Here is a 27651-nt window from a genome sequence, read left to right as displayed (position 1 = left end):
TGACGGCTTAAACACCCAATAGGATTTGTTTAGTACAGTACCCAATCATACCGCAGCACACAGAAGCTTTGTGCTAAAGTAAGGTAATTAGCTGTCGTCAGGATCAACAAGCCACTATTTTGGTAGCAGTTTGATAAACACTCACTGTTCCTCAGTTGATGTCAGTTGCTATCTGCGCTCCCAGCGAGACGTGTCACGCGCGGTCAACGATAAACCAGCACTAAACTAGCCAGCCACGTAGCAGTGAACCGAGAAGCTTGGATGACATATTCGGTTGAACTTTAAGACAGAATAGAGTCAGATCGTTGTTTTTTTGTCCATTTTCACGCCAGGCAAGTCTGAAAACCGAACAAATCCAATTCCGTGTTGTTTTGTTTGTTGTAACTGGCTGACTATTTTCAATATAAAAATATTTTTTCATCGACAATTTGGCAACTTGTCACGAGCGCTAACGTCAACCAACTGAACAAGTCTCGGTTTAACTGTCAAGCAACCTTTTGTTTTTTTTATCAACAGACTCCTTTTTATCGGTTTAACTATTCAAAGTAACCAATAATATTCTAACAGTTTGCTTATTATAGAGGACAACGCAACCTTAGCTGTTAGAAGTGTTAGCCTCAGCCTGAACTAGCCAGCTAACACCAAACCCCTGAACCATTAGAACAATCAATAAGCAAGAGACCAGTGTGGCTTTTTTACAACTCCTCGGTGCTGTAATCACGTTATTTTACTTTTAAATAGCCCGTCTGACACATACTGCAGGAGTGACCATTCAACTCTCGCCTTTTAAAACGAAAAAAGCAGTAACTGACAGAGCAGCAGGACACCTGAGTGTGAGAAGGAGAGCCGACCTAAATCAGGTTGTGTACAGCCAGAGAAATTCCTCATCATCGGATTGTAACATTATCAAGTGTTATTGTTGAAAATGGCGGCGACCGGACTGGTGCAGATGTTGATCGAAGCTGCCGAGTACCTTGATCGCCGAGAACGAGGTAAAGTGTAAAGGTTTTCTAACGGTCTGGTGTATTTCTGAAAAATTATTATGGCACCCCCTCCCCCACAGATCAAGCTAATTTATGCTCCTGTCATTTTACAGCTATCTTTAATATTCCATTTGTTTTATTAATATTTAAAGTAATGAGGCCAATCAGGCCATGCATTAAATCTAAAAACGTTCTCGGATTTTGCACAACAATACAGCAGAATGCATCGCTTTAAAACATCCAAAATTAGGTGCTTATAAATAATCGGACTTTTTTTTGTATGTTTACTGCAAAAAAAAAAAAATCTATCTGTGAATTCATTGTGTTGATAAAAGATTGAATGGATATGTGCTAGATGCAGTGAGATGTGCAAGGGACACATTGTTTTCACGGAGGCCCCTCCTTCCCCCTCTGTTGTGGTTTGCTTGTGGGGTTTATTCCAGTTCAAGATGACATCATTGTCCAGAAAGGGTGAGGGGGAGAGAACATGTTGTATCTAAAGATGCTGCATGAAACTCATGCAATCTGCACCTGAGCACAGCACAGTTTTAGGCACAAGTGTGGCACATCATGCAGCCTCCCTATTCCCTTGTTTGCCTTGTGTTTCCGCCGTGGCTATATTTTGCATTGCCAGATAATCTGGACACGTGACCCACTGTGTTTTTCTCCTCTGCTTGCAGAAGCTGAACATGGCTATGCCTCCATGCCCCCCTTCATCAGCAGCAACCCAGAGAGGGAGAGCTTGAAAAGGAAAAGCAAAAGCAAGAAAAACACAAGTAGCAGGTAAAGGCCAATCAGCTCCCTGTGGCCAGGAAATGTACATGGATAATTTTTCAGCTCTGCTCATAACATAAACCAAGTGTGTCCCCCACTAACTACAGCAAGGGTGTAATTCGCTGTTTCTTTCTTTCTTTCTTTCTTTCTTTCTTTCTTTCTTTCTTTCTTTCTTTCTTTCTTTCTTTCTTTCTTTCTTTCTTTCTTTCACTTAGTTCTTTATCCGACAGAAACATTTGAGCACATTTTACATAATTTGTTGAGCATTGAATAGCCATAGCAGGTAACAATACACGCTGTACAGTAGATATGTATTTTGAGGGCAAAAGGGACTGTCTGTTTTCATAGACAGAGATCAATCAATAACGTGTGACTGATAATTACTGACATGCTCCACAACATTATACATTAATACTGAGGCTTTAGTTTTTTCCTTGCTACAAATCAGTGTGAAAATACTGATACCTCTCAGTCCTACTGTCATTCTCTCTATCTAATTTATACTGGACACTGATATCACGCGCTGTGTATGTGTGTGTGGGTCTGCCGGCCATGTTTTGACTCTCCTATGTCTTGTGACTGACAGCAGCAAACATCAGTCCGGCTTAAAGCGAGCCGCCACTCTGTAAGGCCAACTATCAAGGTGACTGCAGAAGACATTTACTAACGGCGTGAAACCTACTGTCCATACAATGATGGTTGAATGACCACAACCAGAATTTTAATGAATCATATCTGGAGGGATTTCTATTCAGTATTTGCATTACGAGTTAAAGCCGCTGTAAGATTCTGAGTGCATTGGTTGTTTATGTGGAGAGGTTGATTTTGCTGCAATGTTGGAACACAAATTTTATATGACCTAAAGATTTTATTGAGTATGTTTATATCCACCTATAATTATGCGCATGAAAAGGAAATGCCAAATAAATGCAATGTTGGTGCAAAAATGGGGCGGAAAACTTTATGCTTATATAAAGACGATAAAGTCAGCTTTTGCAGATAAACGGGCACATTGAAGAACCTGATCTTCAGTAGAGAAAGCATTGGCATATTGTTGCCACCCACCTTTGTATGTCTCCTTTTCATTAGAAAGATAAAAAAGTAATGGATAAGAACAGTAAACTGTATGTAAACAAACAGGGCCCACCGTAGCTAGCAACATGCCATTTCTTTTTGCACAGATCCTAGGCTGTGTATTTTAACTCAATTCCCTTTCAGGGCACACAGTAGGCTACATACAGGTAGCGGGATCACAAGGAGATTTTCACAAACAAATCTGTTGACAAAAAGCATTCTCCTGAATCACTGACACCACCTTTTTAATTGTAGACCTGGGTTGAATCCACACCGGGTATGTGGGCCAAGGTCCACATAGTCCATCATGTTCCCTCCTCAGTACTGAATGTCTCTCCCTGTCTGCCAGTCTGAACTGTTGAAATGAGTATGCAGGTTACATGAGGTGAAACCTTGTGTGACCACTGTTAATAGCTGTGTAAAGTGATAAGACGGCTATAGACCTACATTGAATGCTAAAGACAGACCTTTATCTTTGCTACGTGTTGTAAAGGCAGCCTTTTGATATGGAACCATAGCCCTGTTATTATCATGTCTCGCCCCCCTCTCTATTTTGGCATGTGTTTCCCCCTGCATCCTAGTTTGGTTGTTCAGCATAGCTTAAAGCACTTTCTTCTTTAGCGTGTTTGCATAGCACGCCATACAATTTAGTGCCCACTGGATGAGTGCTGCTATCGGCTGTATGGAGCATATAAGCAGGTAAATAGTTGCCACCACTCATAACCCAATGTGTATCTAGTTTATTACATTTGAGTATTCCACATTTTTTACGTAGTGTGAACTTCAGCCAACAATAAGTGTCGTTATTAGTCATTTTCTTTCAATTAGTCCATTCAACTGATAAGAACATAGTGAATAATGTCGGTCAAAGTTCCCAGAGTCTAAAGTAACTTCTTCAAATGTCTTGATAGTTTGACCGACCGTCCAACATCCAATAAACAAAGAAGCTGCAAATCCTCTCACCAGAGAAGCTGCAACCAGAGAATGGTTGACATGTCTTCTTGATAAAAGACCTAAAATGTTATTAGATCATCAAAATGTTTCCCATTCTTTCTCTGTCAAGTCAAAATTTAGTAAATCAGAATAATGACCTGCATTTACCTCATTAGCTGCTGTGAAAAGACATGTACACTTGTATGCAGACAATGCTGCTCTGTTAGATGCAACCCATGGCACTCACTCAACTATTTGCCTTTTTATCTGTATGTCAGGATCACGTCAGTCGGGCTTGTCACACATTATGTAACGGATTGCTAGTGTTCTTCCCTTAAGCTCAGAACATGCCTCAACATGCATAGGTTTCTCTTTATTTTTAGACTGTGTAGTAAAGCACACAGTCTCGGACTAGCTTCCTATGTTAATTAGACAAGCAGCTGCTGCTGGTTGGTACTTGTTTCCAGTCCTTTACTTTTCCATTTATCGTTTAACGACGAGGTAGGCTGTGGTAACTCCCTCATCAGCTATGAGCACTTTTATCAGCCATAACTCATTACTATTTAAGGGCAGCATAGCAGAGCCACACTTGTTATTATATTAATAAGACGTTTTGCTCAGCCTAGATGATTTGATATGGAATGGTATGATGTTTGCTCTTGATCATTAATAGGCAGACCAGCAGCACTATGACTGAATGAATGGGCCTCTTGACAGGGGGGTTGGGGTTGACGGTTCCATTTATTGTTTAAACTACATTGATGATTTTGTTGCTGTTGAGATTTGATGACATGTAGGGCAAGGCAGCCATTTAATGTATTTGTAGTCAGTCAACCCAGAATGTACAAGCCCCTCCAGTTTCTGTTGTTTTGCCATGCTGTGGATGTGTGAGCAGTGGGGGAAGGGAGTCCCAGCGTTTCTGCCTTGTATGTGTGCATGTGTGTCAGTAGGAGTGACTTCCCCCTCTCTCTCCTCACCACCTCCACCCCTCTGTGTCTTTCCTGTTCTGTTCCCTTAGTGGAGAGCACCAGCTCCTCCATTACATAGATGAAGAGACCTCCATAGACATAATAAAGGATAGACGCCGCATTGGCCGCTACTGCCTATTGGCGCTGACGAGCCGTGGGGCCTCCATCTTGAACCGGTCAAACGTTCCACTCAGTGTAGTCTGTTTGGCAGGTGCAATGAACTGTCAGCGCATGTAATTAATCATATCTCATTAAATACCAAACTGATTTTCACGCGGTTTTCTTTGCTGCGAAGATCATACATGTAGCTAAGATACAGGGCACAAGTTTCGACGTGTTTTAATATTCATAGTGGGCTTAACAGTCATAGAATATTCTGATATGATATAAGTAACCAGACATCCGAGATCAAAACGAGGAACATCCCCCGAAAAGGGGGAAAACGGAGACATTTCCAGTTTGACTAGCAATCTGATTGAAAAACCTAATGAGGTGTCAACAAAACGGGAACAGGTAGTTGTTTCTGTTTAGCCAGGGACAGGCAACCAACAATGGGGACGTCTGGTCACCTTTATGATATGTGATGTAGGCTATGATAGGTATTTTGCAAATCACACACTATACTAAATATGATAGAGAAACAGAGAGGGGCAGTAAGGTCAGCTATTTTAATAAGTTAACAATATATGATTAGGCTATATATAAATATATTTATTCATTTACAGTGACGAGCATACACAATAAAGACAATCACAGGGATAACATAAACAGAGAACAGAAATAAAATAGGATAAAATATATTAATTTAAATAAAGTAGGCCTATACAAAATACAAAAAAAGAGCAAAAATAAAATACTAAATGAACAATGAATTCAGCTAAAACAGTTACAGTCAGATGTGTAAAATTCAGAAATCATAGATTCAAATAAACCAAGAGTAGGAAGAGCAGTCATTTTTAAGTTGCTCTGCAGAGCATTCCATGAATTAGGGGCACTACGTGAAAAGGCAGTTATTCCTAAACTGGAGTTAGCTCTGGGAAATTTAGGAGGAGTAGTCGGGCATGGTAGGCTACATATGAAGGGTGGATGTTTCCCATGAAGCCATTAAATAAAAACCAGTGTATATAATATCTAATTAAAAGAGAAGGACAACATGAGTGTTCATGTAAAAATATGTTTTATTTCTCTAAATTAAAACACAAGCTTGTTAGGCAATTGCCTCTTAAAAGAGGACGGGATTATTTAAAAGCAAAGTCTTCTTGGTTGTCCAATGTTCTATACTAGGGGGGGAATACCAAGTTCAGTCTAGTCTCGAGTTGGTTCCTCAGACACAGACAGGAAATCAATGCGTGCCTTGCAGCGCGGTACATTTAAAAACACATTCAATACAAAACCACAGCAATCAAAAGTATTAAATTAAGGGAAAATCAAACAACAACAGCAAACAATAATACTCAAATGCATAAAATAATCCCCCGAGCCCTGTTGACGATGGTCCGCCGATTCGAGCAGCAAAACGCAGCACAGTGCTCTGGCATCTTGTTTACTATCACCGAGTGGGGGCATTTGTTTTCATCAGTTTTGACCGGTCCAAGATGGTGCCCGCATTTCTCGCGCTCAACGCGGCGTCTATCCTTTATTATGTCTATGGAGACCTCCCCCACTCTACACACACACACACACACACACACACACACACACACACACACACACACACACACACACACACACACACACACACACACACACACACACACACACACACACACACACACACACACACACACACACACACACACACTGTGCAACAGCAGTGCACTATGGAAATCATACAGTGATCATGCTGCCATCCTCCTTGAGCAGGCAAATGGAGTCCACCCTCCCATGTTGTTGTTCTAATGGAGCTGACTTGTGTGTGAGGCAACAGCATAAGTGAATATACAGGTTAAGGGAAGATTAATGTAGAAGAATGTTGTTAGAGTCCGAGGCAAAGGAACAGTACACTGGTTGAATCATGCTACTGTTCAGTGAGTGCAGATTAAAGGTCTACTTAACTCTACACTGTATGAGGACTTGTAAGACTGAAACATGTCTTGACATTGCCCTGATCAGTCGGCACCAAGCGCTGTGTCCATCCCAGCAGTTGACGGGGACGCTGCAATAGTAGATGCCATGAGCAGTTTTTTCACAATTGTTGAAGACTGATCCCAGACCTCTGGAGCCGTGATATATGGGACAATATCAGCTTATTGTTGATAAGACAGGATTACCGTGACATAGTTTGTTCACCAGTAAGCACTGACAAGTTGATTCTTGCACTGTAAACCCGCCCTCTGTTTGTATCTTGGTCACATTTAAATCTCACCATTCCGTTCCCACTATTTGCTTCGCGATTTCATCCAGCATTATATCTTTAGTCCAAATCGATTCTTGATTCAACAAATGGTAAAGAGGGGCATTTATTATTATGTATAATATACAGATGATAACTCGGTTAACAATGTTGAAAATCTGTTCAGAATCGTAGATGGGTAATAGTCAAATTTCTTCTGTGAATGGGTTTGTTTCATCCCTACCAGACTGACATTGGTAAACATTATGTATCCTAGATGTTGGTGGAAATCACCAACAACAACAAGCTTTTGTTTTATTTAAGATTTGGGCATTTTTATGCTTTATTGATAGTGTAGAGACAGAGGTAAAATGGGGCAGAGAGGGGAGTGACCTGCAGAGAACGACCGCGGGCCGGTAACTAGAGTAAGGGAAGTGTGTCATATGAACTAAAGGACATGGCAGCCGCAGGCCCATAAATACGGAGAAGGTATTTCCTTTTCTCCAGAGAATTGGTGAGATGGAGCGTTACAGTAACAGTACAGCAGTAATATTATAGTTATGCTTTGATTCGGGCAGTATCATGTTATATCAAGTGTGTTGTGGTCAGTGTGGCCCCAGGACCTATTCAGTAAACAACAGCACAATGGGTGGAGATAACACAAACCACACATTAATCCACAATGGTCTGAGTAAACTGTAACAATCACCAGTAGATATTATGGGTGTTGGGTGGAGAAGGTTATGGGGGCCAGGGCAGGAGGTGGGCAACTGAAATCCAGCCCAATAAGTAGGATAGTTTCCCTGCATGCATTTTGTATTTGTATTCTTTATTTGATTTTAACCCTGTGAAGCACCTTGAGTGGCCCTGTGCCTGAAATGTGCTCTATAAATAAAATTGCCTTGCCTTGCCTTGCCTTGATGTCACCAGATGCTGTCTGCCCCGAGAAAGGAATGCATACTGGCTGGAAGCATGAAGGAGTCCACCCGAAGCTGACACACACAAACACACGTTCTGTGTAGAAGATAGTATTTCTAAGCTTGTAGTCTTGAAAGCAAGTTGTCAAAACATGGACGTCCGTCAGAGTGTGTGTGTGTTTGTGCGTGTCATTTGACCATGGCATGTTACTAGTTGGAAGGCCTAGCAGAGTTGAAGGTGCAGAGGCTATTTTTGGACCTGGGGTTGGAGGTCAGGTGTAGGTAGACAGATCTTCTTCTTTGCCTCATGCACGGACTACCAGCCATACCTTTTTACAGTTTTTCTCAGTTGCTTTGGTGCTTTTCTCAGATCAGAATGAAAATTCGCATAACTATTAGGGAAAGTCACACATGGAAAGTCCGTTAGTTCACTTGCTTTGGTCCAGACCAAATAGAGTTTAGATTTGTTTTGTTTGGTGTGGTCCACTTTCATATTGCCCGTTTTGCAAGTGAACCAGCATTACGAAGCAAAACCACACGTGATCTGAGGTCATTCATTCATTGGACAGACATTCTGGGGTGGAGAGAAGCAGGAAGAACGAAGTAAAAACTGCGAAATATATCATTGATATATAATACGGGGTTAAAAATAATAAAAAGGCCTACATCTAGCCTATAAATAAAGAAGAAGAAAATCTAATTATTGTTGTTTCATATGGTTATAATATGTAGCCCTATGTCAATGCCACGTTATGTGGCTTGTAGCCTACGATGTGAAACATAATGTAGGCTATAGCCTAGTAAGCCTACTGTATTTTTGCTGTTGGACGCGCGGCTCGAGAGAAGAATAGGCTCAAGCTGACACTCAGTTGATTAAGCAGTGTATCAGCTGGGTGTCAGTTCGGCGCAGTTCAGTTCCAAACTGACACAGGGACAGTATTGACGGTCACGTTGGGAATAAAAATAAAAACACACACTTCATGCAAAGCGCAGCGTGAACCTGTTGGCACTGTGCGGGAGACGCTCCCCTCTCCATCTGATCGCTGAACATATCAGCATGTGTACGCGTCATTATCAACTGTAATATTTTCGCTCGGGGCTCCCGGTCAAACCACAACTAATCTTCCTAACAACGGCGACAACAAACCTTTCCCATAATGTGAAGCTGATGGCGATTAAAGAAAAAAAAGAAAAGAAAAGAAATCAAAGGCGCAGTGCTTCCTGCAATTGGGTCGGATCGAGTCCGGCCAAATTCACACCACAAACGAACTGCAGCAGAGTTCGTTTTGAAGCGCATCGAGACCACCTCTTCAGCTGGGTCTCGGTCCGCTTGTTTGGTCCGCCCCCGAGTGCGATTGCTGTATTCACACCTGCCTGAAAGATGCGCACCGAAGGCAGAAGTGCACCTGAGTTCGTTTCAACCGAACTAAACACGGCATGTGTGAATACACCCTTAGTTCAACCTCCGCAACATTTAGTCATTTGAGCACATCATAGTAGCAATTTCTCCTTCCTCTGAACAAATTGCAAATGCTTTTGGACATGTATCAGTTGCTTTCATACAATTCTCTGCTGTTTTATAACATTGTCATTTGCTTATGTCATGTCGGTCAAAATAAACTATACTTTTGGATGGTGAATAGTCGTTCCCAATAAAACTAATAGTCTTCATTTCATTGCTTGAGTCATTACATACAAAATTGTTGAACTATTTATCAAATTCTGTCAAGCAAATTTTATACCTTTTCTTTATCATAGATACTTTCCTCGCTGCATTGCAAGGGATAATATCCATAATATCTTTTGCACAATGCTGTAGAATTGCAAAGAGCATGTACAGTAAACATGTGAAACATACGTATTCAGTGTCTTGTACTCACTTACTCCCCTAACTACAGCAATGTATAACTTTACTGTAGTTTTCAAATGGCTGTACAAGTAGTGTATAGTGCTGTCTTGAGCATTTTCAGGTAGTGTCACCGAGTTCTGACCTTTTTTTTGCACTGGAAAACACTGAGAGAATAAACTGTCATAATGAAAACATGACAAAGCCATTTGACTATCTTGTTCATAAACAATGGTGTCAAGACTTCTCATTTTGATGACACTGGCGTTTTGCAGTTTGCACTAATTGTTTTGAGAAATGCACTAACTGCTGTGCAAATGTTAATAGTGATGTGAGAAAAGCACCAAAGCGACTGAGAAAAACTGTAATATAGGTCAGGCCAGCATATTCTTTCCAAAAACTACAGTTCAACCTGTTTTTTTTCTTCTATGTGTGTCCCCATGAACCCCTGTCTGTCTGTCTGTCTGTCTATTTGTGTGTGTGTGTGTGTGTGTGTATTGTGCACGTCGCTTCAACACTGCATTGCAGGACTGAAGCCGGCCATCTCCATCTCTCTGTTAACCTTCAGCACTACTGTGTCTGCCCCCCGCCCCCACCTCTCTCAGCGCTTCATGCAGGGTGCATAATCAGGCAATATGAAGGGCCATAGTCCTGTCTACTCCTGCTGCTGCTGCCTTGTGTTTCTAGTTACTGTTACTATGTTTACCCTGGGGCCTACTCAGCACGTAGCAGCACTAGAGTGGCCCTGAAAGAAAGAAAGAAAGAAAGAAAGAAAGAAAGAAAGAAAGAAAGAAAGAAAGAAAGAAAGAAAGAAAGAAAGAAAGAAAGAAAGAAAGAAAGAAAGAAAGAAAGAAAGAAAGGCCCAAGTTTCCAGGTTAGAATCCTCGAGCCCAGGGCATCAGAATAACCAACCTTTTCTGCTTGTTTCCTGAAATCTCATATAGTCAGTTGTGCTGCTCATAAACTCCCACACAGCCATCTCTGTCTCTCTCTCCATCTCTGTCTGTCTGTGTCTCTCTCTCTCTCTCTCCATCTCTGTCTGTCTGTGTCTCTCTCTCTCTCTCTCTCTCTCTCTCTCTGGCCTGCAGTAAGACCTTGGACTGCATTGATGGCACACAGAGTAAACCTTAACCTGTTTTATAAGTGGCTGTTATTATGTGTGGTTTCTCATATGTGTGTTTTGTGTCCACAGGTCTACGCACAATGAAATGGAAAAGAACAGGTATGTAAAAATATCTGTGCGTGGTGTTGGTGTGAATATTTGTGAATTGTCACTCTGTAGGAATACCAGCTTATTAAAAGCAAATGTAATACTACACAAATATATACATCACACATTTTACAAATAGCTTCCCAGGCAGACATTTTAGGTCAGAATATAAATCTAAATGTATTTTTATTATTAATTCCCTGTCACTCTCAGTGCTTCCATTTCGCCTGTGCTAGTTGATCCAAAGCAGCAGCAGCTCAGTGCATAGCCTTAATAATATATGGCCCTGTGCCTGGGACTTAGCCCTCTGTGTGTGTGTGTGTGTGTGTGTGTGTGTGTGTGTGTGTGTGCAGTCAGAATATAATTCTGTGCGTCCCCCGCCCAAAGTCGAATCCTCCATGTCTCAGATTTTGAATAAAAGTGTTTTCCGGCAGTGACGACCTGCAGCAGACAGTAAATGAAAAAGCTTGTCCAGCCGGCCCTCAGCTTCCGATAAAAAAACAAAACAGTTTTTTTACACTCGCTCTCACGAAGAGTCTGACGCACACACACACACACCCACTCGCACAGGCACATAGACACGTACACACACTCTGTAGAGGCTCAGAGTTGTGTGTTGTGTAACAGCGGGGTCAAATGGTCACAGAATACCAAACAGACATTAACAACTGCCAACACTTTCAGCTGAGAACGTGGTGTGTGCAGTAGGGGTAAAGGGGGCGGTTTGGACATGTCACATTTTAATAATGAGTTCAGATCTCAACGTATGGCACGGAGGATGTTTAGTTTTCAGCACATTTCAGAGGAAGGATTTCTACACTGTTGTTGGATGAAATATCCTATGTAGCAGCAGTATGTAATAATGATGCAACGCTGAAGTAACACTCACACAGGAGAGTGTCATCACTTCACATTAAACCCTCCTTTTACGCACTGTCTCCTGCTATGAATTAATAACTAGCATTTGTACCAGAACACATTCACAGTAGCTCATAGAGAAAAATATAAAAAGCTCATCACAATTGCATTTGGTTCCCCCCCCCCCCCCACTGCTTGAGGAATGAGCCATTTCCTTTTTGGTAGAATATTTATTGTCTATCAGTCAATCCTAAAGTTGCATTAATGAGTTCTTAGTCTTTTAGGTATTGCAGCTGTCAAAAAACACAAGACGGTACTGAATACTTAAAGGCCCCCTAGTATGCAAAAGCAATGGCACTGTGAGAAATATAAAGGCTTTCTTGGATACTACACCATCCATGTAACAGTTTCAACAGTAGAAACCCAAATTACAATTTTGAACCTGAAAATGAGCATGATATGTGACCTTCAATAAACTGGACTTTGAGTTAATTATGATTTGTTTTTTGAATCAAACAAGAATGAACCTTTACGGCCTCCACACACATCCTACCTCCACTGCGCGTCTGCGTCTGACTTTTTGTCACTGACCGTGTAATCAACCTAGAGCGGCCACACATCTAACCTCGGACGCACTGCCGATGCCCGTCGGAGGCGAGTCTGCAGCGACGCTACACTTTGCCTCAGGAGGCTCGCCTATTTTTTTCTGAGAGCCGCGCGTCTCTCTCGGGTCTCTCTGCTTTAACTGATAGAGAAATACTCTGCTGAGAGTCATATTGACTTCATACCGGCAGCTTTCGCTGTAGTTTCACCATTTCCTGGTGTGTCAGTTTCAAAATAAAACTTCCAACAAACGAAAATGTGGCAAAAAAAAAGGGCTGGGCGCTCCGGTGGCGTAGTGGATAGAGCGTGTACCATATTGGCTCCGGCCTTCGTTGCAGTGGTCGCGGGTTCAAATCCGACCCGTGGACCTTTACTGCAGGTCATCCCCTCTCTCTCTCTGTCTCCCCATTTCAACTATGTACTATCAAAAAAAAAGGGGGCAATGCGGCGCACGGATTACTGTTGAGACTCGATATCAATCATATGCATCAGAAATGACATGAAAGAACTTCCTTTTTAATGGGAATTATCTATGAAAACTCTATGTAGAAAGACAGGGCTTTTAGAAGCAGCGCTGCAGCAGCAGTTGAGACGTATGTGTTTGTCCGAAAAAAGCGCGAGAGAGGCAGCAGTAACGGAAGGCAACGCGCTCCAGAGGTAGACGCAGGATGTGTGTGGAGGCTGTTATGCTCAACATATCACATGCTTTTTCTTTCTTTGTCTTATCTTACACAAGAAAGGCACAGCATGTTTGACAGTTCCTCTCTTTGTTCCTCCAGACGGGCAAATCTACGGCTGTGCTTGGAGCGCTTGAAATCCCTGGTTCCCTTAGGACCAGAAGCCAACAGGCACACCACCCTCAGCCTGCTGATGAAGGCCAGAGATCACATCAAGGTGCGTGTGAATATGTGTGCTCGGCAAATCAGCGCGGCCGTTTAAAAAAAAATTAGTGGGTTGTCAGGACTTTGTATATATGTAAAAATGTTCTACTTTGTCTATATTTCTCTCTTCCCACGGTGCAGAGGTTGGAGGAGAGTGATAGGAAAGCCCAGCACGCAGTGGAGCAGCTACAGCGCGAGCAGAGACACCTGAGGAGGCGTCTGGAGCAGCTGGGGGTGGAGAGGGTCCGCATGGACAGCACCGGATCCACACAGTCCTCTGACAAGTCTGACTCTGACCAAGGTGAGCCCTCGCACAGGCCTGCTCTGGTTTTAGTGTCCGGTTGGGATGTTTGTGTTTAACCAAAAGGGCAAATCACACAGATAAGACTTTGGTTAACCCTTATACGCCTGTACATGGCTGCAAACAAAAACCCATATTAAGAGATTTATTTCAAGTGCAAAGAGCACACATTATCATTTACACAGATTAGAACAAAGTAAATAAACTTGAATAAACAAGATAAATGTTAATCTTGAATGATCATTCAGCCCTATAACGGTGTTGTCTCTGTGTTCCAACAGAGGACCTGGATGTGGACGTGGAGGGGACAGACTACCTGCTGGGTGACCTGGAGTGGAGCACCAGCAGCGTGAGCGACTCGGGGGACGAGCGAGGCAGCCTGCGCAGCAGCTGTAGCGACGAGGGCTATGCTAGTGCTAGCCTGCTGCGCCTGCAGGACACTCAGGATACGGCAAAGCAGCTGGGCTGCAGCCTATAGACCGCAGCGCTCACTATCACGCCTCCCACCTCCTCCTCCCTCAGCCAATCCCGTCCTTAGATTGTCTCACAACTCCCTGGCCCCTCCCCTTTCTACCTATCTACCTGGCCCGACCGGGTCTCTCCAGTCTGGCCTCTGCAGACTTCCTGTCGCCACGGTGACTTCCATTGGGACTGCAGCACCAAAGAGACAGGCCGCACACATCCAGCACATCATCAGCGCTCCGTCTAGAGGGTGTCCCCCGCTCCGCTCTGCACCAAGCTAAAGGGGAATTTAAAGACACTCCACACCTCCGTCCGTAACCAACACAACTTTCAGCCAGAGAATGTTACCACACAATGTCCCACTGCCTCTTTTTCTATGCCTTGAGAGCCATGGGAAGCACTCATGAGATTTCACCCTTACTTCAGACATACCTAGACACACACACATACATACACACACCCTTCTATCGCCCTTAGTTGCCCAGTGAGGCCGTGTCCTCCCAAAGGTGTGACACTGATGTGCCGTGGGGCTCAGCTCTGCCCTGCCCACCAGTCACCAGTCTGCATGGTATTTAGCACTTAAAACTGCTTTTGTAGACAAAAAATGCTGTCGTCTCTTAAATCTCCCAGTCCAACTGTTGCGTTAATGTAAACCTCGTAGAGCTCAGCACAGTTGGCGTGATGTTAAAACTGTCGGGCCAATAGCAGTATGGTTCGTATCTTCCTCGTAATCTTCTGTCCACATCTGCCACAAAAACAAAACAACCACAAAGAATAGTGCACTATGAGATTGTGAAGGGGCATATGGGAAGGGTTTTGGGGGTGGGTTTGATGTTGTCTGCCTCTCTCTGACGACGGTGGCGTTTTTACAGCATCCTTTTTATCATAATGTGTGTTTGTCACGTCTGAGCCCGGTTTTTAAGAAAACTTCGAACACCAGCCACCAGGCCAAATGCAGGTATATTTCGGCAAGGTGCTGGTTCGTACATTTTTCGTACACTACTCCTCCACTGCCCCCCTTTCACCAGGTATTAACAAGGAAGGGAAAAGCCTGAGAGAATCTACTGAGAGCAGTCAAGAGACCTGAGCACATTCCATTATGTAGAGAGGACAGGCAGGTAAGACTGAGAGCATTATTTTAGTTTTATTCTTTTGGCGAGTGGATGTTCCTGCCAATAATTTATGAGGGGAGAGTTCAATCTGAGTCAAGCCAAGTCGCCCTGAAGCAAAATGACTGGCTTTAACTTTTCAGTGGGAACACGCCGACTCATTCTCCGTGTTTCACATCTGAAAAGCCCCAAATGTCCAAACCACAGAATTTCTCTCCTTTGCCTTGCCTTCTTAGCTATTTGTTGTTTCTGCAAAAAAATGTAATGTAACCTTTTTAATGTAAATAGTTGAAAGTAAGATCTCTATGTCTATCAGCAGATGTATTTATTAGATATACTAAATATATAGATAAATATATATATATATACACACAAAGTATTTAATTAGTCATAGCTTACGTTTATTGAGAGTTTTACTATGTGTAGTTTGTTTGCACAGCCTAGTCGATCCATAGAGATATTTAGAAATGTCTCTTGTGACTCGAGGCTTTGTGTGTCTGTTCAAATTTTGGCACGGTGTTACTAGATAAAAAAAAAAAAAAAAAAAATGTTTTTCTTTGTGGTTGATCATAACTTCTTTTTTTCGCTGTTTTCAAAGCCATCCTGCCCTTTTTAAACAGGGCAACAAAAGGACAAAAAAATACAAATAATTTCTACAAAAAAAATATGAAATAAAAGTGAGAAGAGCTGGCGGTGAAGTTGTGCGGTGGTGAGGCTTTCCTCTGGCCGAGCTGTGTTGCCTGTTCTGCCCATCTCCGTGCCTGGGAACCGTAAAACAAAATGGCTGCTCCGCCTGGTGAGATTGTTGTGCTAGTTGGCGTTTAGAGTCGTCACGAACAGGGGAGAGGATTGCAGTTTTTTTATTTTCTTTGTGAATGTAGAAATCCTCAACCCTGCAGAGTGTGTGGCAGCACAGTGCCAAAGGAACCTCCCCCCCCCCCCGCTCCCACAGCCGCCAGTTAAAAGCATGAATATGAATCAGGAAAAAAAACAAAAAAACATAAAGGTTTGTTTAGTCTTTTGAGTGTGGAATGCTGCTTTCTTTTTTCGTCAAATTTAAACCTTTTCAAACGGAGAGGAACTGTTTTAGCCACGTCATAAGGGGAAATGTTTTGAACACTAGGTGTGAGTGGGCAGGTGCGTTCACTGAAATGCCATCTGTTGGTGCGTGCATGTGTGTACAGTGTTGAGTGTGAGTGTGTGTGTGTGCGCGCGTGTTTATTTCGTCACTGTCTTCAGAGAGAATTTTTTGGGGTGGTAGAGGGTGGGTGGTTTTAAAGAAATAATAACAATAATTGTAAGGCTATGTTCCTGTTCTAGCTTTCTGTTCATTTGTTTACTCGTAAAAAGAGTAAAAAAAAGTACACTTGACAAAGTCTACATGTATTAACCTAAGCATTTGTCTGTCTATGGGAGTGTCCTGTTTCCTCCCTTTTGTCCATCCTTGGCCCATTGTCTGTATTCTCGCCAATCTACGCGTGTGTTAGTGTGTGTTTGTACTTGTACAGGTGTCTTTGTGAGGACCCGTTTCATTTTGTAATTCTCGGGAGAGGACATTTTTGCAAAGTGAGGACATTTTGACCGGTATTCGCTTCTTCAGAAGCCTGTTCGAGGGTTTAGACTTGCTTTTAAGGTTCGGGTTAGAATAAGGTTATGGTTAGTGTGGGGGTTGGGGTAAGGCATTTAGTTCTAATGGTTGGGGCTAGGGAATGCATTATGTCAATTAATGTCCTCACAAAGATAGAAGTACAAGAGCGTTTGTGTGTGTGTTTTCCTGTATGTATGCGATCCCCCTCCTCCACTTGCTGCGTCGGCATCCATGGCGCGGGTGCAACTATTTCTCCTCACCCTCTCCAGCCCTCCGTCCCGTCTATAAAGACCCCGGTGCTCTCAAGCATCTGCCTTAAGAAGCAGTTGTGGAATCTCTCAAAGAACAAGACTATACAGTCAGACCAGTTGTTTAAGCTACAGGTTTTTAGCGTCAGGGGGAAACTTGTGTTCATCCTGTGTGTGTATTTGATTGTTGCACATTGTTGTCCCTGCATACAAAGTGGCAAACAATGCCTCTAAAAAAAGACACAAATGTACTACCCAACTAAGGCATATTATACGTATGAGTGCATACGATGCATCAACATACCACCAAAAGGCCATTCCTCCTCCCCATTGTAACTGTCTAAGGCGTGGTGCTTTCATGCGTTACACAATAAACACACAAATACTACACAGACACAGCTCCGTGAACATTGTCGCAGCCTTACTCCTCAGAGAGGTTGAACGTCTTGTATGTTGAACAATTACCTAAACGAGGGCGTTTAGTGCACTTAACTTTTTAAAGATTTGTTGAATTTGGACACTTGAATAAATCACTTCAAATGTATGTGGGGGGGAAACAAATAAATAAAAACAAACCTTTGGAAATGAATTGTGGAGCAGCAATTTATATTTGCCATTGATATTAAAGGAATAAAACATTTGAAACCCTTGTTTACCTACCTATCACCTCGTCATTGTCTTTATTGGTGACACAAAAGTTTGTCTGGTGATTTTATATTCTAAGAACAAATAAGTGCTTTAAGCAACAAAACTCAACCCACTGCACTTCATACACTGAGTAAATCTTTATGAGGGTCAATAGACAGTGATGAGCTTTTTTTTCACGTGGGCTTGATCCTTGTCAGCCCCTCCAGTGTGTTTTAGAGTAATCTTCTGGCCAAATCCTATGTTTGTATGATCGCAGCCATCTGACTGCTGCTCAACAACCCACACACAATGCGTGGAGGAGGAGAAAGAAGAGGGGGCGGGGGGGGGGTGAGCATCTTGAGAAGCATCCCTCATCCCTTCTGGAGCTTGCTAGCTGAGGGGGGAGGGGAACTCTTTTTCTTCCACCATGGAGAGCCAAGGAACGCCTTGCTATAGAGCTCCAATACCATTTCAATATATTGTAGGTCTCGTAGGACCTGTTATGTTGCTGCCTAAGGACTGAGCTCCCAATAGAGGACATGTAGAAATACTCATATGTACCGATGGACCTATAAAGAAAGCATGTACCCAGGCCTTTCTGGATAAAGGGCATGTCTAATACATTTTCATCAACGCCACAATGCAGCACACTGACATTTGAACGTGTTGTTTTCATTGTAAACTAAGCACATTTCTGGTTGTTCAGCCTGAAATGAGAGTTCACTGTATGACACAAGGTTTTTAAAGACACACAGTCAAAGTCGGGGATCTTTAATACTTGCAGCTAAGTTCACGACTCAGTTTGTGTCTGTTCTTGGTAACAAGGTATTTTCAAAGTCATTGTGGTTGCGCAGTTAGCTTAAACTTAAGAAACTCAGAGCTAGTATAGTCATGCGTAAATGGGTTGGTAGGACACTGCAATCAACTATGTATTCAGGCAGTCACCGATCTCTATCTATCTATCTATCTATCTATCTATCTATCTATCTATCTATCTATCTATCTATCTATCTATCTATCTATCTATCTATCTATCTATCTATCTATCTATCTATCTATCTATCTAACTATCTAACTATGTATCTATCTATATGTTATTCCTCCAGGCACATCCCACTGTAAAGCACTGAAAACGTGGACACCAAAGGCACACCATTGGTTTAATTGCTTAATCTGCACATGAAACATAAGACGGACACTGCATTGCAGTTTAGCCTGAGCCAAGCACCACATGCTCCAGCTAAGTGTATTGACATTACCTACCTGTGTGTGTGTGTGTGTGTGTGTGTGTGTGTGTGTGTGTGTGTGTGTGTGTGTGTGTGTGTGTGTGTGTGTGTGTGTGTGTGTGTGTGTGTGTGTGTGTGTGTGTACAGAAATGTTATTGACATGAGTTGTATAAGTGGTGCGTGTTTGTTTGTGGCTATGTGTCAGAGTCCCAGACCTACTGACCCACCTCTTCATGACCTGGCTTGTCAGATTAGTCAAATCCAGCAGCTTATCCAGGACCTGCACGCCCAGTCTCCTTTGACCTTCGCCTCCAGGGACTTTCCAACCGGTCTTACACACCTGCACACAAAACACACCTTCACACACACACACACACACCTTCACACACCTTCACACACACACACACACACACACACACACACACACACACACACACACACACACACACACACACACACACACACACACACACACACACACACACACTCAAATCTGCATTTTGTTATGCAAGTAACAACACTCACCACAATCAAACAACAAATGACGAGTGCTATGGAAACAAACACCGGGGCCCTTGGGAACAATTGAGTTGGTACATAGCGATTCAATCACTTATAGACATCAAGTCACTGACGGAGAGCACATAATGACTCCCTGCACCCTCTGATTCACCACACACTCATGGTGGTTGTATGATAAAGAGTGTTTGCAAAACAGGCTTGCTCACTGTAGATTTATTGTTCCTGAGCCTTCACTATTGTTGGTAACTACCATCTGCATTGTCCTTGCTATGACAAGTCAGAGGGTCATAATCATTGTGTAGGCTACATGACTGATCATCACATGGCGGTCTGTATAGGTCTAAAATACAATTTAACAGATCTCCAATCAACATGGGTTGTAACTGATGGAACACAAAAACCTTCCAATGAAGTCTAAAAAGTAGTTATCAACGTGAAGTGGCCTAAACCAGTTTTGTGTTATCCCAATGGATCCTAATCTTAAAATGTCTTGCCTTTGAAAGCTAAAAGAATTTTGCACTTTCGATCAGCCCTAAAGCTGAGCTAATTAATACGTTGATATAAAGAAACGATTGTATGACTTAATGTAATGTGAGAGGGTCAGTCATGGCGATGAACACACTGGGGATTGCCAGCCATAGCCGGTAGAGTATAGTTTTAGCTTCTTCTGGCTCGTTGTTTTGGATTTACAGTCCCTAACCTTTAAAGTTTTGGTTTATTCTGCTGCTCCCCCCCCCCCCCCCCCCCCCATTGACATAGCAATCTATTGTTATAAAGATCATTGCATTCAATAAATAAACTGTATCACACACATCATTTTGAAGGTGTCTCACTGGAATGTTAAAAGGTTCAGTGAATTGTAGACAGCACATAGTACAGTATCATGTTACTATTATTCACCATTCAGTAAGACCACTTCCATCCAATTTGAATGAGTTAACCTGAGCCTTATCTCCTGACCAGAAACCCTGCAGTAGGCAGACAGTGTGGTGATGTGATAGATCATGGTTTCATTGCAGTAAGTGGCTGAGTGACAACAGCCCTACACGACCATCCTCCATCACAGCTGACGATGGCCCAGATCAAGAGATAGACAAGTGCATGTATGTGTGCTTTGCATGTGTGTGCCTGTGTGTTTGTGTGTGTGTGTGTGTGTGTGTGTGTGTTTGTGTGTGTTTGTGTGTGTGCGTTGCATGTGTGTGTGTGTGCTTTGCATGTGTGTGTGTGTATATGCAAACAGATGGAGGAGATGGTCTCCATGTGGGAAGAGGGGTCCCTGGGGGAGCGGAGAGAAGAGTGCACATCAGACAAGATCAGTGCATCGGAGGCAGAACAAAAGCCAGGAAGCTGAGTGGCCTTTGTGTGACACGTAGTAAAGCGCTCCACAGAAACCCTCGCTTAATGCTGGTGAATAACACCTGGCATATCAAAGCGTCCGAAGGGAAAGGATTTTCAAAGGAGCAGTCCTGCTGGAGAGGGTTGTGCCGGGGCCTCCATGGAGATCTGGGAACTTTCGGTTTTATATATATATATATATTCTGTATATGTAGACTGTATATATATACATTATGCTAAAAATAATTGTTACAGCAACATATCGTGATATTTATTTCCAGCTCCAAAAATCAATAGTTTGAAAGAATAAAAAGGTAGTGGCTGCACTTTGGCACAGTGTTCACGGTGTTCACAAGTATATTAATGAGATGAACCCACAGTGGGGGGATAGCAGCAGCAGCAGCAGCAGCAGCAGCAGCAGCAGCAGCAGCAGCAGCAGTGTTTAGGGTCGCTGTGTGTGTGGGGACCAGTGATGCCGGTAACGTGTTACTTAGTAACGCGTTACCGGCATCGGACCTCTTGGGGACATGGTAAATAAACAGTATTTTCTCCCGGCCCCTGGCACACAGTCTCATCTTTCACACCCCAGCCAACAGATGCATGTTGAGAAATGGGCTCATTTGTTTTCTTGCATACAGATTGATAAACAGATTGATACCACTTCCATGTTATTTTTCTTTTTTTTCTATCGCTTATCACGAAGATGAAGTTAGCAAACGCTTAATTTATCATAAAGAATGGAGAGTGGAAGAAATCATTCACCTACCACCTTTACAGTTAATTTCATCTATACAACCCCAAAGTGTTGAAAAGTTGTGGTCTTGCGTGGGCTTTGTTCTGGATTATTTTTGTTGACCAGGAGCAGGGACTTCATGGAGCCTCTCCTGTTTGACTCTAGAAGGTTTCTGCACCAAGAAGTAGTCCAGCACATAACCCATTCACATTACATTTGGGTTCTTGTACACATTTATCAATCATGATTAAACATGTGAATCAATGAGGGATTCATGTTTTGAATGTGCCAAATATTACTTCAGCCTACTGTTTGCTCTGTGTGTTTTATTGTGGAGGACATTTTCCCATCAATCTTTCACAATGTTCTACCATTTGCAGCAAACTCTGGAGAATGAAAAGGTTCCTTTCTATTTCTGCTGGAGGAATGGCGCCCTCTACCTGTTTTTCTCTTGTAAAACATCACTGGATATTTCCTGTGAAATCCGACCACTGGCAAAGGCCGCAAAGCAAGAGGCAATGTAAGGGGGACAGCTCAAGACAGCTCACTGTGGTCCTGATTGTGCACATTCTTCACACTGTTGTCTTTTGTGTTACAGTTTTTGCCGATTGCTTACACACATGTTGCAGACTTTGGCCCAATGTGTCAAAACTTAACACACAGGCCGAATGAGACAAAGCACATGGAGATAAACTTCTAACTTATACGGCAAAATGAAACTCTTGAAACAAAACCTAACAATCCCATCTCAAAACTGGTTTTAGCATCAAAACAATACACACACGCACCTTTGAATTACTCTTTCCAAACAGCAACAACACACAGATGTGCTTTATGCAAAACACAGCTGTATTCAGTACTTTGGATGGTTTTTGATTTTAGAAGTCTCATACTGATTTTTTTCGTGAAAGATTGATTCACTACAGTTCATCTAGACATATGAAAATAAAAATAAAAAAGCTTCTGGAAAAAAAAGTGTATTTTGCAATGTCATGGTTTTGGCAAACAAAAAAAACAATAGGTAGGATGCACTTCAAGAAGCAATTCAGTGTGTCACTACTATACTGTAAACTCTGAAACAAATACGAGAAAATTAAAAAAATAAGTGTTGTAAGGAATGGGGCAGGAGGATTATGAACCCTTTGGATACCGCCTCCTGTTTGCGTCTGGCCACATTGCCTCATCGACATCACATGCAATGTCATCCTTTGAGAACCAACAGCAAAAAATATTCCTGATATCCAGTCTAAATGTCCTAATTATGGAGCTATTGTGTAGTTGGGCTGGACTTTCTGCCCAGGCTCCTACATTGATAGGCCATGATCTATAACATGGTCCACTATAGTGACCCTGTCTCCGTCTGTTGCCTTCTTTGTCCTCTTCCTCCTACCGCTCTCTCTTGTCCTCTTCCCCTGACTCTTACTGTCTCACAAAGAAGCTGAGCTCACCTGAAGTCTATTTGTAATGCTAAGGCTCACACTGATTGGTATTCAATTAGCTTTATTTTGTACATTCCATGTGTGTAAGTCTGTGTGCTTTTCCAAGTTTGGATGTGTTTAATATTTTACATAGATGTGTTTTCCCAATGATTGCAGGAGATTTCATTTTTGAACAATGTGTCTTGTGTAAAAAACTGTGTGTAGTGTTTTGCAAGAAGTGTTTTGGAGAATTTCAAACACAGTGCAAAGCATATTTTGTGTTTGTGCGGTTGGTGCTTGTGTTTAGGGCATGGTCACCAAAGTTAGAGGTTGTGATGCTTTGGGCCTAGCAACCACTATCAGTGTGTAAGCATTAGGCAAAAACTGTAATGTGCTAGTTGCTTATTGATGCGATGAAATGACCCAGCAAACCCAGCCACTTGATGGAGTGCACCAGTTGACTAATCAAATGGAGATTTTTGTCTTCCTCAATATTAAGAAGAGGTACATTTGTCCCCCTCATAAAAGTAAGAAAGGCCCCCCCCAAAAAACAATTAGGTAAAAATAATACCAGGGAGTCAAAACATTTATATATCCTTCTGACCTATGACTATATATTTCCCAATGATTTCAGACAACCCTAAAGTGGACCATACTATCTTAATCTCGTGGACCTCCAAAATGTTAAGCCCAATATACTTACCTTTTTGACCTTCATGTTTCTGAATTAGATTGTGTCAAGTGTCTAATATGGGACGTGTAAGAGTCGCCTAATTCTTGATTGTAAAGATAAGGATTTTGAATGTCATGACTTTACTGTAGATTTAAATTCTGGCGCTTATTAAGGCTTTAACTAGGTCTCATTCACTAATAGATCTGTTGTTGAGATGAACAAAAAGAAACATCCCAAAACGAGTGTGATGTGTATGATTTGAATCTGCAGATGTTTTTTTGAACAGGAGAATGCATATTTGAAAGCAATACAGAATGCCTCTGAGCCTTCCTGCATTATATTCCATTATATCTGATCTGTGCCACCAGGAACCTGAATGTTATCTTTTCCTTTACAGAAATAAAGAAATTTCCTCCACAAATTGATGAAAAAAAGGCACAAATTGGAGCATAAAAAAATTCACCAGAATGCAGGAAATGAAGTGTTGTGATGTGTCCCACCCTTACAGTTGGAACAAAACCTACGCTCACGGATAGGAATCAGACACTTCATGGCTACCTGTGTTTTCCTGCTGAGTCACTGGCCCCCTCCCTTTTCAACAGGCCCCCTTTGTAACTAAAGAAAAATGGCTGAGCGGCTGTGGTATAATGCTACAGGACCCTCCTCTTTCTCCCTCTCTCTTGCACACACAAAACACAAGTCTCTCTGTAGGAGTGTGTATTTACTGAAGAGTTTTCAGCCTTGGTGAACTGAAGCGTCATCTTGCTTGTGTGGTCCACTGAGTTTTGCTACCTGGCTGTGAAGCCGAAGCGGGAGATGTGAGGAGTTAGCTGACATCATGTGGAGAGTGTTTGTGTATTTCGTGTGGTGCCCTGCAGCTTTGCACCATGGGACCTGACCAGTTGAGTGACCTTGGGGGGGCTGATCAATGCATCACAGTCCTCTATTGGTGGGCTCAAATGCATGATTATACAGTATGTCCACATAATATCTTTACAAAGTAGACATTCAATGTCCAGTTTATTGAGGTAATTACACATGTATATAGCATTTGAAGTGATCTTAGAATGGAGAAGTTATAACATGAAAGTGGTGCTGTCACAAGAATGAGTATGAGGTTTTTGTTTACACGTGCTCAGCATCAGCTAAGGTCTGCTGGACGTGAGAACCACTGGTGCTTTAGCATCCCCTAGTGGTTAACATGTGTACGTAAAAACCAAAAGACCCCTATCAATGTCATCCATCACTCAATCTCTATCTATCTATCTATCTATCTATCTATCTATCTATCTATCTATCTATCTATCTATCTATCTATCTATCTATCTATCTATCTATCTATCTATCTATCTATCTATCTATCTATCTATCTATCTATCTATCTATCTATCTATCTATCTATCTATCTATCTATCTATCTATCTATCTATCTATCTATCTATCTATCTATCTATCTATCTATCTATCCGTCCATCCATCCGTCCGTCCGTCCGTCTGTCTGTCTGTCTATATATCCCCAAAAGCCAAACATAGGGGCGACTGTGTCTCAGTTGGTAGAGCGGGTTGGCCGATGATCAAAGGGTTGGAGGTTCGATCCCCGCCCTGCCACCTGTGTCATAGTTGTCGTGTCCTTGGACAAGACACTTAACCCACCTTGCTTTGTGTGAATGTCGAAAGTTAGCCTGCTATCGGTGTACGAATGTGTGTGTGAATGCTAACGTTGGAAAGGAAAACAGGTCTCCCTTGCAAAAGAGTCTTCGGTCTCAATGGGATATACCTGTATAAATAAAGGTTAAAAAAACAAAACATAAAGTGTTTATTAAAATGATTCCCACTGTGTGGAATAAAATAAGAAGAGGCCTTAAAATCATTCTCTCCACATATATATAGGGGGAGAGTGGGGTGAGATGTGCCACTTTTTACTCAAAGTGACTTTAAAGTGAGGCCTTGACAGTAAAGTCTCCAATATCTCAAATATGTACATATAGTTCAGGGTGTTGTGCATCCCCGGCAACAATAACTTTGGATCTGAAGTAAACTGTTCAAGAAATATAGCTTTCGGAAAAAAAGTTGTCTTGTGGCACAACTTGCCCCCGGTGTGGTGTAAGTTGTGTCACAAGAGAGAATACCATGGGGTAAATTGTGCAATTAATATACTGCATAGCTCATACACTGTAATGCAAGACAAATCCATAAGACAATGACTTATTTAAGGTTTATTTAAAGTAGATATTTTACAAAGATTGAAGGAAAATTTTCTTAAACAAGGCCTAGCAGATCTAATGTTTTTATCTGCAAAGCTCACAATGACAAAGTCACCATCATCATCTTTCTGGCCATCTGAACTCTCATCAGTGGTGTCGTTAAGTGGAATGGAGATGTCAGTCTCTTCTGAGCTACTGTAGACAATCACTTTCTGTTGGTGACCAGCGTATACAGCCATGCCAATTGCACAACTAGAAGTTTACTTTGCACTAGCTGCTCCGCCCTTGTAGAACCAACTGCCACCTGGCATATTCGATTCCCCCTCTATTTCTGCCTTTAAAAGGCTCAAAACCCATCTGTACACCCTGGTTTTTTCCTCCCCATTAACTATCTTATCTCTGCACTACTATCTTTGTTTATATGTGGATGTCTGGGCTTTATGTCTTTTATTTTTGTTATTGTTATTTTACCTTCATTTTTTACCTACTGAATGCACTATGTTCAGCACTTTGGACAGTGCAAACTGTTATAAATGTGCTTTTATAAATACATGTTACTTACTTACTTGCTTATAACTCATCCCAGGCACAAATCACCCCAACCCCAGAATTTTGAATAATAAGCATGATGCAGCAGTTTAGGGCTGACATCGTGCTAACTATATAGACACAAAGTGTAGCATACTAAAGCACTAAAACATGTGTCAAATGTTTTCAAACATGTCTGTAATTGTTCAGACACAATAATCAAAAAACCTTGATCATGGAAACTTTAATTTGAAAGGCAAAAAAGCCTTTCAAATTAATTTTGAGCTTAAACGTGCTTATATCTTATTGCATGTTTCTCCCTTCTTTACAGGATGAGTCAAATGGATGGCTCTTCTTAAATATGTGGTCACATTTCCAATTTATTCTATGGTTTTGTAGAAACAAGGGGTGGCACAACTTCCCCATTGGCACAACTTACCCCACTCTCCCCTATATATAGCCTATATAAAGACACACATGAAATCCAAACCAGCTGAATTGCAGTAAAACCAATCGTAAATACACTTTAATGTGTTTACGACAAGGATTTAAGATAGGAATTGTTTATGTTGTTGCTGAACAAGCACGCCCTCCCAATGGCAATACATTTGACTCAAGGCCAAATTTCCAGTGATCTTGTTTCCAACTTTTCTATTTTAAAATCATTACATCGTTTAGAAAGTCTAAAAGCTACTCTTTTTATCCCCACTGTAAAAGCAGTTTTATCACAAACAGTCTGGGGCTATTTAGGATGACTTGGCAGGGACAGTGTCTCACATTTTCACTGGTTGGGCTGTTTTCCAGACTGGCAGTGCATGGGACAAGGAGTACTAACTGGAGGCGCCTTGTGTGCTGTTTGTAGGTGGCGAGGCTGCAGTCCCGTGGGTGGCTGCTGCGTTTCACTCCCCTTTACACGGGCGTGGTCCTCCGTAGGCCTACTCGTGCACTCAGCCTGGATCAGCACCAAGGCCAGCGACAGCTCTGCGCAGCACTAAAACACCTCACACACACACACACGCACACACACACACACACACACACACACACACACACACACACACACACACACACACACACACACACACACACACACACACACACACACACACACACACACACACACACACACACACACACACACAGAGGCCCGACGTGACTAGCCTGCTTAGCAACATAATTTGAATACTTTAGGCTATGTGATGATAGTATACTCTGGATCAGGACTGTTTGGAATGTTTGAATCTTGCACACTTGTGAAATGTAGTTTCAGCCATGTACACAAATAGTTCTAGTGATCT

General features: G+C 42.2%; 1 protein-coding gene across 1 annotated transcript; it reads left to right on the top strand.

The window, feature by feature from the left end:
• The first annotated feature begins 178 nt into the window (after window positions 1–178).
• On the top strand, window positions 179–16487 carry mxd1 (MAX dimerization protein 1). Its single transcript, XM_080049203.1, has 6 exons — window positions 179–992; window positions 1664–1766; window positions 11020–11049; window positions 13278–13392; window positions 13521–13680; window positions 13962–16487. Exons 1-6 carry the CDS (start codon window positions 926–928, stop codon window positions 14156–14158), a joined length of 672 nt encoding a protein of 223 aa, XP_079905329.1. The 5' UTR covers window positions 179–925; the 3' UTR covers window positions 14159–16487.
• The last annotated feature ends 11164 nt before the right edge of the window (window positions 16488–27651 follow it).

This window comes from Ammodytes marinus, assembly GCF_949987685.1.
Source record: "Ammodytes marinus genome assembly, chromosome: 2".
NCBI classification, from domain to species: Eukaryota; Metazoa; Chordata; class Actinopteri; order Uranoscopiformes; family Ammodytidae; genus Ammodytes; species Ammodytes marinus.
This window is presented reverse-complemented; position numbering and strand designations above follow the sequence as displayed.

Excerpts from the sequence above, each read along its gene's own strand:
- mxd1 (XM_080049203.1), top strand. The coding sequence starts at position 926 with ATGGCGGCGACCGGACTGGTGCAGATGTTGATCGAAGCTGCCGAGTAC. Across the intron at positions 993-1,663 it reads CCTTGATCGCCGAGAACGAG|AAGCTGAACATGGCTATGCC; the intron begins GTAAAGTGTAAA and ends CTCTGCTTGCAG. Across the intron at positions 11,050-13,277 it reads AATGAAATGGAAAAGAACAG|ACGGGCAAATCTACGGCTGT; the intron begins GTATGTAAAAAT and ends TTGTTCCTCCAG.